At 44.5% G+C, this 14,338-nt stretch overlaps 1 protein-coding gene across 2 annotated transcripts in view; it reads left to right on the top strand.

The window, feature by feature from the left end:
* The window catches only part of arap2 (ArfGAP with RhoGAP domain, ankyrin repeat and PH domain 2), a 216,974-nt gene extending 202,940 nt beyond the window's left edge, over positions 1-14,034 (top strand). The window contains exons 29-34 of one of the 2 annotated variants that reach the window (XM_079491216.1): positions 43-176; positions 2,877-2,959; positions 5,892-5,927; positions 7,586-7,649; positions 11,897-12,025; positions 13,085-14,034. In XM_079491216.1, coding sequence (XP_079347342.1) covers positions 43-176; positions 2,877-2,959; positions 5,892-5,927; positions 7,586-7,649; positions 11,897-12,025; positions 13,085-13,438 — 800 coding nt within the window. In that variant the 3' untranslated portion in view covers positions 13,439-14,034. The remainder of the gene's footprint in view (positions 1-42; positions 177-2,876; positions 2,960-5,891; positions 5,928-7,585; positions 7,650-11,896; positions 12,026-13,084) is intronic. The other variant, XM_079491217.1, reaches the window with a different exon arrangement.
* Positions 14,035-14,338: the final 304 nt, after the last annotated feature.

Here is a 14,338-nt window from a genome sequence, read left to right as displayed (position 1 = left end):
TGGCCTGAACCGTGTTTTTCTTCTTCTTTTTTTTTACGTCAGACCAAATGCAGTTCATGAAAGGAGACCATTTGAAGTTCAAGGACGGGTCCTCTAAGCTGCTCTCTGGCCATAAATTCCAGGACAAATATGTGGTGCTGCGTGCTGACAAGCTGCTACTGTACAGAGACTACAAGGTAAGTGCATGGCTGTTTTTTACCAGCACTAATCATTATTGTGACATATTTAAACCATCAAGACCTGAGGCCGATTCTACAATGTCTTCTAAATCAGTAATTCTCACACTTTCAAGATTATTTGACAATCTTGCATCAAAATAGCAGATGTGAAAGTTCAAATGAGCCGAGTCTGCTCATTTGGAATAGCCAACGCAAACATCTAAAATGACACGGATGCGTTCCTGTTTTGAATGGGTTAAGTATAGCCTACTCAAGCAAATAGCCTAGTATTCATAAACGCCAAATCCTCCAAAAATGTACTTACAGCACTCAAGTTATAAACGTAGTCTGCTACTGTCCACCACTGTTAATCCTCTTCACATTCCACCTGACAATTTCACCCACCAACAGTTGAGGCCTGTTCACCGTTTGGGTGGTCACCTCATCACCTTAACCCATTTTGGGCGGGAACCCCTTTTGGTGTTAGCATTATGTTATGCTTTAGCTATTGAAAAATAGCAGATCTACAAGCTCATAGCGCGCCACCGAGTGGCGCGCTACGAGCTTGTAGGTCTGCTATTTTTGAAAAATCGAAGAACGACTGACATGGAAACATAGCTTTTTCAGAAAACTGTCAGGATGTAGAAGACATTTTTAGAATCTGATCTCAGGTCAAATGGGTTAAACTGGAGTATGAATAGTCCTTTAGTGTTGGAACTCTGGCTCACACAGTTTCCCAGAGAGCTGCATACGTGTAGAGAACTGTCAGGCCTCTGCGCAGTACTAAAAAGTAACGTACCAGTACAACATTTTGAGTATTTACTTTAATTGAGTATTTCAACTTTCCATTACTTTTCACTACTTTATCCTCCACTGTTATATCTCCAAGTCTAATATTGTAGTTTTTACAGCACTGTAGGAAAAGTTTTGTATACTTTTTTTTACAGATTTGTAAAATTCATAAAATTACAATTCTTTAGGCTTAGTGTATACTTACAAGCTACTACTAGCTCAATGCGTCATGCTGAGCTTGCATGGGGACACATTTTACATGTTTTGTTGTTTTTCGTTTTGATGCCAATACTTTGAATACCGGACTTTTACTTGTAACTAGGGCTTTTCTGCATTGCTGCATTGGTACTTTTACTTAAGTAATAAAAGGAGAGCGGGGTATATATACTTCTCCCAGCATGCACTTCCTCTGCGTGAGAATGGAGCCAGCCCTGGCGGGGAGGGACCAACATCCCAGGGTTCCCTGGAGGGCGCTTCATCTCAGCACATCGAGACATGGGATTCGTAAAAAGCAGTGTGAAGACGTGTTAATAATTCATGGAGGCGGAGGAGTTAGGGTGGTTGGAGGTGGGGGGAGGGAGGGAGGAGGGTGCAGCAAGGAAAAAGGGATGACGGTGTAGGTGGGGGTTAGGGGTGGGGGGGAGGGCACCATGCATTGAATGAAAGCTGCTCTTTGCCTTAATTAGCGTTAATAGCAGGTTGCTTAGGAATGTGGCTAATTACTGCGCAGCGAGTGTGGAAATTACCAGTGCCGCAGACATTTTTAATTGATCTAGCAGGGCATTTGAATTTTAAATGTCGACTCTGCTCCGTGTGGAACTTTTTGCTGTCTGCCTCAGGTGTGGACTGTCATGAGTTAAGTGTCAGACAGCATCAATTGCTGTTTTTTGTTGTTGTTTTTTTCAGGTCGTGATACCAATTTTATCCAATGTTGATTGGGAATAATAAGGATAAACAAGTGAATTTGGAAGTGATGACACAAAGTCACAATAACTGCAAAGACGCAACGAACTACAGACTCACCCCCACGTTTTCTTTCCTCAGAAAATCCCAATCCCCCCCCAAAATAATAACAATTCTTCTACTTTCTCTAACTTCTTGCATATTAAGTAATCCAGATGTTTAACAATAGTGTTACTCTTGGGGCGTAAAACGGGTCCATTTGGTTTTATTTTACACTATCAAGAGTTGAAGATCTATACGGGGCGGCCATTTGGTTACAACTCTCCATCATTTAACCTGGGGACCACCTGGAACTCCCTCAAGGACCACTGGTGGTCCCTGGACCACTGGTTAAGAACCACTGGTTTAGGCATCATTATGTGAATATTTTGTTGCCATGTTGTGACTTTGCCGCCAGTTGACAGTATCATTTATAGCAGAGGTGGGCAACTTTGACGATGGAGAAGGCCACTATATTTCCACACTCACTCCAGAGGGCCACATTACTCGTAGCAAAAATAGCCGATCTATAAGCTCAAAAGCTTTTAAGCTTATAGATCGTCTATTTTTGAATTGGAATCCTGTTTTTTTTAGTTTTTTTTAATTAAATTTCAAATGCATTTTGTTAGTTATGTTAACTTTATGAACTAAATACAAATGTATTAGACATACAAAAGACTATCATTTTAATACTAGTCATTAAGCTACATATATACTGTAGACTAAAGTAATTAAAGTCATGTTTGCATGTTGGAATTGTAACAGCTGAAATCAATAATATATCAGTATTCTGATAATAACCTGCGGGCCGCATTAAGTGGTTGTGTGGGGGCCGCCGCATGTGGCCCCCGTGGCCGCCAGTTGCCCATGTATGATTCATAGAGATGTTATTTTTGTGGTTTTTAATTTGGAAGCGATAAACAAAATCTGTTGGAAATGAGCCCCGCATGTGTCTTGACTTGTTTTTGATTTGGTTTTTTTAAGAGCACCAAAGCAGAGAGAGAGGTCCCACTCATGTCTGTGAAGTGTTACCTTGGCCTGAGGAAGAAACTCAAGCCACCAAACAGGTACAGTAAACAACATTCATCATCGTACAAGATTATAAAACACTTTTTATTGTTTTCTCCCGGAGTGCGCGCGTGTGAATTCATAAAGGGTGAGAGTGAAATTAATGTCTGTGTATTATTAAGATGAATTAATAATTATTCCGCATTAGCGCCTGTCTGTTGGTGTGCGCCGTCGCCTTGCACACTGTGTGCGGCGTGCATGCTATTGTGTCCCCGGCCGCAAGATATATCGCTTTTTCATTCGCGTCAAACTTTGCTGACAGCGTCGGCTATACCCGAAAAACACTCATGACCCCCTCTTATTGTCCCACTGTAATGGAATTGATTAACCCATTCAGGCCTGACGTCGAAATTTAAAAAAAAAGTTTTCTAAATCATGACAATTTTCTGAAAGATTTGAGGCACATTTTAACGATTTTTCAAAAATAGCAGACCTACAAGCTCGTAGCGCGCCACTCGGTGGCGCGCTATGAGCTTGTAGATCTGCTATTTTTCAATAGCTAAATTATAACATAATGTATGTAACCACCAAAAGGGGTTCCCGCTCAAAATGGGTTAAATGGAATAGCATTTTAACAAATACAAATTATCAGCCCACCCCCCCAACCAACCCCTTTCCGCAAAATAGGAAACGCCGCCGCCACTTTACTTTATTTTAATGATGTCGTATTATTATAATGTATGACTTGTGTCAGGCCCGCAGCGTTTCCTGTTGGCGATACAAAGGGACGGGGAAATTTCAAGGAGCCGAACCCCGTGTTTCACGTTACCCAATTATCATTCCTCATAATTTCCACCGTGTCGGAATTAGAGTCTAGGGGGAAGCGTGAAAAATGAGCCCGGACAACCAATCGGCTGCATTAGCCAGTCCTTCAGGGAAGGAACGGAGCGAGGGAGGGAGAGCGGAGGGGAGTTTATGAAAGGGGGGGTGTTAGCGAGAGATGGAGGGTGGGGGGGGGGGGGGGGGGGGGGGGGGGGGGGTGTATGGGGGGGTTTAGTGAAAGATGGATGGGGGGCTGAGCGCTACAGAGTGTATAACCCCACAGTACATGTACTCAGAGGTGGAAAGTAACACATGCATTTAAGTACTGCATGTGCTTGAGGTAAATGTTGAGGTACATTTACCTTACTTGGGTATTGCCATACTTTAACCCATTCTGACCTGAGATCAGATTCTAAAAATGTCTTCTACATCCTGACAGTTTTCTGTTTCTATGTCAGTCGTTCTTAGATTTTTCAAAAAAATAGCAGACCTACAAGCTGTTTCTATGAGCTTGTAGATCTGCTATTTTTCAATAGCTAAAGCATAACATAATGCTAACACCAAAAGGCGTTCCCGCCCAAAATGGGTTAAACAAGTACTACTACTACCACTAATCTAAGAGGTGACTATTGTACTTTTGACTCCAATGCAATTGCATGGCGGCTTTAGTTATTAGTTACAGTACATACCCGTACTTACATTGTAGATTTATAGTAATAAACATACATTAACTACCAAAAGCCGTATTTTATAATACTCAGCCTTATTGTATGGTATACTACAGCTATTCGAAAATACCAAATCTATACGTTGTTTTACTTTGATACATTTGTACTTTTAACTCAAGTGACATTTTTAATATGGGCCTTTTTTACTTCTTTTTACTTTTACTTTACTTCTTCCATCACTGGATGTACAGTATAGTGTGGGCTGTGGGAGAAACTAAAGTGTGTATGTGCGTGCGTGCGTGTGTGAGTGCGTGCGTGCGTGGGCGCATGTGTAAAGAGAAAGTGGGAGCCGAGGAGAAAGTGTATAGCGAGGACGGTATTGAGAGGGGGGGTTAGGCGAGGCAGCCGTCGGGTACCTCATTAGGCGGAGGTGTATCTGTGGGCGCCCCGCCGCGGGGTTTTGGCGCGCCTCGCCTTGCCTCTACCTGCCTGCCTTGTCTCCTCCTCCTCGGCTCTGTGTGGTGGAGCTCTAGGCGGCAGGCTCTCCATGTCGGCCCTCACTCACTCACTCACTCACTCACTCACTTTGTTCTCTATGGGCTCCTGCTCATCGAGGCGTGCAGGGCTTCCACCGAAAGGTGCACTCAACACCGGGAAGGTAGTCAGGTTTACCCTATATCGCTCGCACGCACGCACGCACGCACGCACGCACGCACGCACGCACGCACGCACGCACGCACGAACGCACGAACGCACGCACGCACGCACGCACGCACGCACACACACCAGCAGTACTCTATAGTCTAGGGTGACTGGTGTCTCTCATTTCTCTCCAAAAGCCCTTGAATATGATCGCACACACCATACCTGTAACTTTCATTAGCTATCTCCAAAAAAATATATATACATAAAAAACATATTTTGTTTTATTGTTCCAAGGACCACTAGGGGGCGCTCCGCAGGCCGCTATTTGAATACCCCTGCACTAGACGCCTGCGTTCGCATATGGTCATTTGCATAATGGCACCACCACCATCATAATTGCACAAAGGAATTGATTCCAAACTACCTACTACTAACCATTTTCTGCAGGATATCTATTTATGTAGCATATCTTATCTATTATGATTCCGTTTCTCTCACTCTGATGAGAGGTGTACGTGAAGGTGGTTTGCATGCCTGGTGTGTTATGTCTCATTACTAGCTCAGAGCATATGGTCTGCATATACATTTGGTCCTGAAAATTGACTGCCTAGTGTATGTATACATGCCACTGTTTAGAGACTAGCGTTTTATTTATTTATCCTTCCTGCAATGTAGATTACAAACAGTTTTGCTCACATTGCTTCCAAAGTTTGGTGTTTCACAAAAACACGTCCCCGGTGCACCATAAACGCGGCCTTTCCTGACACAGAAATGTTTGCATGGCATTGTGGGTCACCAGTTTATTGTTCTCTCTCCTTCTTGTGTGTTATGTTTTTTTTCTCCTTTTTTTTAACAGCTGGGGGTTCACGGTCTATACGGACAAACACCAGTGGTGAGCTCTCCAATTCAATTATTTAATACTTTGCCTTTTGACCCTTTCCACTTGAGATGTCTGCAGTCTTAATCCATTTTGGCCTGACCTCGAAATAAAAAAAACGTTGGCTCTGAAAGAATATATACCTATTCAAAGATTTGTGCCGCATTTTTACGATTTTTCAAAAATAGCAGACCTACAAGTTCATAGCGCGCCACTCGGTGGCGCGCTATGAGCTTGTAGATCTGCTATTTTTCAATAGCTGAATTATAACATAATGTTTAAAACACCAAAAGGGGTTCCCGCCCAAAATGGTTTAACAGAGAAGAGCCAGGTGGAAAGTTACAAGTTGAGATGAAAGTACCATTTCATGAATTAAGTTGCTCTGGCAAATTTCCCCCTGAATTCTTTATTTTTTGGACGCCGTTGTCAGCTGTCAGGCCAGGGAATTAAAGAAAAAAAATCAATTGTTTCTCATTGTTTTTGTTCATCTCTGTCCTTAGCTGACAGTACATGTTGTTCCCACCCATGGGTTTTCTGTAATAATAATGTCAAAAGAATAGTTTCACTCCAAAATTGAGACAAGCCCATTTTGTTTCAAAGAAATTGACACCAACTCCCACAGAATCGCTGTGTGACTAATTATGGTTTAATTACTCAGAGGCTTTTCCTCGGACATCAAAATAATACATTAAAGTAGGCTCTGGAAGTTCTTGGCGAATAAAAAGATTCTAAATGCGAAGACATGTTCCAACCCACTAATACCATTTTAGACGTTGCCATCGACTTTCGTCTATCGGTTCCTTGTTGACAGTGTGCCTAATTGAATTCATTACATTTCTGGGTCTCTCTAGGACTGCCAGAATCGCCACCTGAGTCAATGCTATTTCAGTCTTCTGCTTAGATTATGCCAATCAATGTAGCAGAGTAATGATTTATAGCAGCGGATCCGGGGACCCTCAGGGTTCCATGGTTTGGGGAGGGGGACCAAATGGACCCTTACATGTCTGTGACTGTGTCTGTGTTATGGGGGTTGTAGGTGCCAAAATCCCAAAAATGTATTTTACGCGTTTCAAAAGGATTAGAGTCCACTTCCAACGTACATTTTCTTCATTTATTAAAACTACAAAATGTTTCCAAAGTGTGTAAACTCAATCAAATAAAAACGGTAAAATAATTGTTTCTGGTCTAACCTCAGAGCTGTCTTTCCACTGAGAACCAAACTTATACTGCCATCAAGTCACTGTGACCCTGGCTCATTTATACAGGCCTGTTCTCAATTAACGCAGCTGCTCTAAATACCTTGATTAATGCAGATCCCTGCACAGATCAATTATGCCCAGCTCTACTACTAACAGAATAGTTGAACAAAAACTGGACAATACAAACCTATAAAACATTAATTTCCATACAAAATTGCAAATAAACAATTCTCACAAATCACAGGTACAGTATATATGTGTTTTCAGATACCTGCTCCCACAGGGGTCCTTGAAATTACTGTAGGCACGTAAGCCCGTTCCTTTTCAGAGGACAGCGTCGACAGCTGCATATCACAAATTTCTGGCTATTCAAATTGAATTTGACAATATGTGGTTAACAAGCGGAAAAAAATGGGAAAATGTGGGAAAACAAGTGACTGATGGAACTGGCTCACTAATTTCTTGTCCCTAAAGGCACTTCTGTTGTGAGGGGAAAGAAGCTCAGCTCAGCTGGGTGACTGACATCATCCGGATGAAGGTGAGTGGGCTCCGACTGGAAAAGACAGGAGACCGGGGGTTAAGAATGAGGACGGCCTCGAAGGGAACGAGACGTTTACGGGGGTGATACTGAGCTCGTACGGATCATCCTGTGAACAATGGCAAACACTCGAGCTCGAGGGCGGAATTTGGGAGTTTTAAGAGATGTATGCGTATCCTTCCTCTGACCCTTTTCACTGCGCCGCCCCCGAGCCCCAAAAAATATCAGTGGAAGTGACAACGGTGCACTTTGCGAAAGCGTCCCTAGTCGGATGAAAAATACCACCAGATTACTCCACGAAGAAGAAATCGACTCTCACTAACCGTATCTCAAAACAATAGAGATATGATAAATCATGTTTCCCCCCCGCCGCAATCATCAATTTCCATTGTATCACGAGGCGGGCGGAAATACATAAATAGGTAAAGTAGTACCGTAAAGTTTTCGAGGTCACTCAGCAATAGAATAAATCATTTTATGTGGAAAAGTCTCTTATAGCTGCGAGAATAAGGTTGTGAGGCGACTGTAACAATCACATTGCTAATACTTAGCCCCCGAGATGCAGCTAAGTGTTGTAGCTGTCACTCGCTGACACAGCACACATACGACATAAATAATGCAAAGCAAACACAAGGAGCGAAGCCACAGATGTCTCATATTATTCTCCTCTCTTTATATTGCTCTCCATCGCACCGTTTCTCATTTTCCCGCACTGAAATAGGTTCTTGTATATCGTAAAGGCGTATCAGCTAATGTGTGTACGCGCTTGGCGTTTGCATGCATATTTTATTTTCATTTCCAGCTAAATTACCTTAAATGAAATATTGCAATTGTCCTTAACCAGCCCGCTCCCCGGCAGAGATTGTACTGGTGCAGCCTTTTAACCCATTTTGGGCGGGAACCCCTTTTGGTGTTTTAAACATTATGTTATAATTTAGCTATTGAAAAATAGCAGATCTACAAGCTCATAGCGCGCCACCGAGTGGCGCGCTACAAGCTTGTAGGTCTGCTATTTTTTTTTAAATCAGGGAATAAAAAAAAAAATCAATTGTTTCTCATTGTTTTTGTTCATCTCAAAATATTTCATATCGTGAAAATATTTATTTCAGAAAACTGGAAGATTTAGAAGAATTTGTTTAAATTTCGAGGTCAGGCCTAAATGGGTTAACTCGGCCAAGATCCAAGATTTCATGGCAATGCAGCGTGGGCTCTGGGTGCCGCGTGTGTATTCCGAGCACATTTCATTTGCATTAGCTCCTGGGCGCCGACTTATTTCATGGGAACTTGTCTCCCGTGCAGCGTTGTTTATCACAGATGCTTACTGTAAAAGCCCTTTAGTGCATTAGTTTGGGTTCGCCAGTAAAAAAGGGCAATACTTTTAGTGGGGAGATTGATCTGAGGGGAGAGGCAAGGTTTTGGCCGGGAGATTGTGCTCTCTCTGTAAGCGTTCCAAGGTGTTTATTTCAAGGGGGCTCCGTGACTTTTCTCTGCCCTTTGGAGAATCTCTTGCTCTCCGCAACGGCTAAATCTATAGCGGCCTACAGCCGGCTAAAAATATTAGGATTTCCCACCCCCAAAGCCGCTAAGTATCGGGGATTGTCAGCTTCCAACGCACGGCTTGTGGGAAGGGTACTGGACTTTGTGGGAAGGGCAAGGAGTGGGATACCCAGAGAGCGAGAGGGAGAGAGAAGGAACGAGGCATACTAAAAGAGAGATTAGATGTGAGCGAGTGAGTAAGAGTAATTCAATGTTCTTGATTTCCTTTCTCTTATCCCATTTACGCCTGAGGCCGATTCTAAAAACGCCTCTAAATCCTGACCTAAGGTTTCTGAAAAACTTCAAATATTTATATAGCAGCATCAACATTTTTACATTTTTGAATACTGTATACTGTACAGAACCCAAAAATGGGTTCCCGGCCTGAGGGGGTAAAACACCAAAAGGGGTTCCCGCCCAGAATGGGTTATACCTGTTAGGCGGCAGTATTGTGGTCAGACAAAGTTTCCATAGCAACTGGCTATGGGAGACTTTTCTCTTTTTTTCCCCTCTCCATCCAAAAGTGGAGGTAGAATCTGTGGTAGACAGTTGGGCTGCAGACCGATAGCATGGCTGTCGGGTAGAAACCTGTATTGCAACTTTTTACGTTTCTTCGTAAATGAATGCCCTACTACACTGGTTCTCAAACTTTTTCATGTCAATTAAGGACCCCCAAATTGACATTTATTAGTCCGCGGACCCCCATTTGAAAAGATATGCCTGGGACCACCCCACAAGAGAAGATGTTTACGGCTCTAGCTGTGATTCTCAACCATTTTAATTTCAAGGACCCCCAGTTTGACCTGCATTAGTCTACAGGCCCACTTTTTTTCTTTTTCTTTTTTTGATTTTCTGCATGCCTTTATTGATACTATCAAGTGAAGACTGACATGAAAGAGGGAGAGGGAGAAGGGGAGAGAAATGCAGCAAATGTCGTCATGAACGGGACTCGAACACGTGACGCGCTGGCATGCGCCTGGACCACTTGGCCTGCAGCGGGCGCCCCTACGGGCCCACATTTAATGGCATTGCTATCTCTGGGACCCCAACTTATATTGTTAAATCACTGTTAATTTAACTGTGAGAGTGTACAAATGGACCCGTTATAGGGTCAATTTGGTTCCATTTGTACACTCTCGGAGTTACAGACCCATAAGGGTCCATTTGGTTCCTAACTATCTCTAGTTTAGCTGGAACTTCCTCAAGTACCCCTATAGAGGGTCTCCTGGAGGGGGTCCCCCTTTGAGAACCAATGCCCTACTGACTGCTGACATCATCACATTTAGGCAAGTTGCTATGGCCAAATTTAGCCCAATGAGTGTTTTTTATGCAAAACTAATGCTTGGAATGGATTCAGCATCATGAAAACCCCCTAGTTTGATATGTCACATGCTACTTAAAGCATAAGGAAATTTTGAAAATATTGCCTTATAATAGGATGTCAATGGTGGCCATACTGTACAGGCCATTTTCAACACTTTCCCCTCAGACAATTCCATGCAACTTTTTTTCTGTTATTCAGGATATATTGAAGATGCAAAATCAGTTGAGTTTGTTTTTTTGCAATTAGTTAGAGGTCAAATTACATTATTACTGGACTACTTCGTCATACAACAGTGTCACGCAAACGTTTTGAAAATAGCCAATGCATATAAGGTTCTGAGCATGTTGTGAGCTTGTAAGATCTTTTACAAATATTTAACCAAAGTATTAACAAGAGCTTGTGACTACATACACAGTTTTACACACAGTAGGATCCATTGGAACCAAGGGGCCAGTGAGGCTTTCCAACGTTGAAGCACTGGGCCCTAGTGGTAAGAGGAGGGGCTGCAGGCGGACCCGTGGAAGTATGATTGGGAAACCCTGTGCAGCTGGGCTTTAACGTTGAGCGCATTTGCACTTCCGCATTTTGAAAAAAAGGCTGAAGTAGAAGGCTCTTCCAGGTGCTTCAAAACGCCACTGAGCAACTTCCACTGACATGAATAGCGAGGGGGGGGTGGAGCTTCGCGCCAGATCAGTCTCTATCCTTTTATATACAGTACTAGTATGATTGGAACACAGGTTATTATTTTTTTCTTTCTTCCATTTCCTGAGAAGTAACAGTTTTGGACACACAGTGCAAGCCGGTGTCCACCCCGGCGGCAACATCACGAGGCGAACGGCTCGTGCCGGCAAAACGAGGCTGCGGAAGAGGAGGCAGCTGACCCAGGTCCCAGGGTTCACCGTGCAAAACCAAGGACATGTTGTTAAAGAGACGCTTTAGCCAGCGACAGTGGAACGGGGTCACATGTTTTATTTTATACGGAACACAGGGTCACGACCCCGTGACTTTCGCTCGCCCTCAAAGGCGCACGGCCTCGGAGTCTGGCCTAGAAAAAAGGCTAACACGTGTGCTTAGAGAGACCAGACACACGTGTTAGGGATGGTGTTTTTCTTCCCCGTGCTCGTTGCTGCTAGAGGTGATCCTCACATAGAAATGACAGAAGGTAGAAGTTGACTTTTTTTAAAAGTGGGGTATTTTATTTTTGGAGGTTGTGCGTGGTGTGCACGCCTAGACAAATATTTAGTCTACGCAGACATCAATAACAGAGAGGCAGCTTCAAAAACGCGCCGTGCATATGTTCTTCACTCTTTGAAAAATTCCCTCTCCCAGTCGAGTATGTTTGCGTTTTTCCTTAACGGCTACATTTCTCTTATTCTCATGTCTTCAGTACGGCAGTGATTTATGGCTGGAGAGCAGCGACTCGGGCGAGGCTGGAGCTCACGGGGCCTCCAGGAGAGCCAGTGTGCCCGTCGGCCGGGGTGGTCCTCAGGCCCACAAGCACAATGCGTTTAAACAGGTAAGAGACACTAACGGGACACTCACGGGGCCTCCAGGAGAGCCAGTGTGCCCGTCGGCCGGGGTGGTCCTAGGGCCCACAAGCACAATGCGTTTAAACAGGTAAGAGACACTAAAGGTCAGCCATTCCCATAACCTGCTGTGGGCCTCAAGGCCCACTGGTGGTCCGTGAGGGTATTGCAAGTGGGCCCCCAACTAGTTGGCAAAACACTAAGATTGTATTGATAATAATAGAGGGTATGCCACTATGCACATGCATAAAGTGAGTGGCAAATCGAGTGGCAAAGTGAGTTTAACATCGTTTAATGTAATTTAATGCAATCATCACAAACTTTTCTGTTCGGATGTAAGGGCTGTCAAGGCCAGAATGAATTTTTTTGCCACTCAGTAGACGTTCCTGCATAACTTCCGGGTATGATGATGATGTCACGCCCATACCCTCTATACTCTATTCTAACAGAATGCTCGCGGCGTGGCACAAAGTTACGCACTGTGAGCTTGTATATCTGTTTGTTATAGCCAATGCTAAAATCTACAATGACAGGATGCTTTCCCGGTTTCCGTGGGTTAAAGCAAACTAGTTGATCCGTTGATTGATCATCAAAATTATCTTGCTTTGAAATTGCACATGGCCCACCCATCAGTTAAGTGGCCAGATGGGTGGCCCACCCACCCATCTGGTGGTCAGAAGTGGAGCCTGATCCAGAACAGGTTGGGAACCACTGCCCAAGATAACAAACACACATTCGGTGTCTCATTTATCTCAGTGTTTAGCAATCATGAAGATTGTATTACATTTTTGAATGGCCTCGTCAGCCGTGGGTTGTAAAGAAATAAATAAATGATGGTGATATGAGGCTTCTGCAGGACTATTTACATAGAGTAATAAAATATTTCTAATTAAAATGTGAACAGCATGAACATGAGCAACACTTTGATCTTCATAAAAGCCATCACTTAGTCTTTCCCTGTGGATGACTTGAAAAGCTACTGCTATTTATGTCCATCTGCCTTTTATTAAATTATTAAACGTTTTTTATTTATTTATTTCTGCCTTTAGCCCACAGACAGAACGGTCTCCCTCGGCGTGGCCAAACCGAAAACCGACAGAGATGCCGGCATCGACGACCGCCACAAGACCGCCGCGGGGACTGACCGCCGCGGCGAGCAGAGCGACGGTCCGAGCGGCGCCAAAGAGGCCGCGCGCAGGCATGCCTCCTTAGGGGTGTGCCTGCCCCAGCGATGCCCGTCTCCGTCCACACGCCCGCCCACTACACTGGCCTTGCCCGGCGGGGCCCGGCGGGCCGCCAGCAAGAGCCCCAACAGAGCGGGCGCTCTGTCTCCCAACGTGCTGAACGAACTCAAGTCTGTGCTGAGCAGGGCCGGGGGCCAAATCGCCAAGGACGACGTCTGAGAGAGAGAGAGAGGACAGGAAAAGCTGGGTCAAAGTAAGCAACCTGCAGGAACGGCGCCCGCTTGGAGAGAGAGGGAGAAGGATGGGGGTTGATGAAGAGAAATACTCCAGAGGATAAAGGAGAGAGAGCAGTCAAAATGGGCTCTATGCACACACGCCATTTTGGAAAGAACGTGGGCCCCTGATACTATGACACTAATGAAGGCTCTGTCCCATTCTGGTCAAACAGAGTCATGTGTGGTGGCTCACTGGAAAAACTGCTACACCAGTGGGTCTCAAAGTGCCCTTGATTTGATTCCAAATGGCCCCATGCGGGTGAATAACTCTGAACACTTTTGGTTCCATTTGTACACACTCAGAGTTATGGGGGTCCTTGAAAATTTTCAAGGACCCCCACATTTGTTTTTGAGAGCCACTGTACACTAAAATGGAACAAAGCCTTCATTACCGGTAGAATCATCGGTAACACCCGGAAGTAGGAAGAGTTATTCTGTGTGCATAGAGCCTATTGTCAAGCAGAAAGTGAACGCGAACAGCCAGATGTCTGCCAGGAGCAATGGCAGTCCAGAGGCCTTCTAGACACTGTTTCCACACCTAAGCGCAAACCGGTCGACAGCCGCGCACTTCTTAAGCTGTGCGCAGCTTATTTTCCGAGTTTTTAGACAGCTGGTGGATGGAAATTAAGCTCCACCTCCGCGGACGACTTGCGCGGAGGAGAGCGTTTCCGGGAATCTGGCCGTCGCGCAAGTCTTCCGCGGAGGTGGAGCTTCTTTTCCATCCACCAGCTGTCTAAAAACTCGGAAAATAAGCTGCACACAGCCGAGAACGTGCGCGGCTCTTTCGATAGTGTGGCAGCACCTATAGGGCTCATGCATGGCGGGTGTGTGGACAAAGGGGAAC

This window comes from Electrona antarctica, assembly GCF_951216825.1.
Source record: "Electrona antarctica genome assembly, chromosome: 21".
NCBI lineage: Eukaryota > Metazoa > Chordata > Actinopteri > Myctophiformes > Myctophidae > Electrona > Electrona antarctica.
This window is presented reverse-complemented; position numbering and strand designations above follow the sequence as displayed.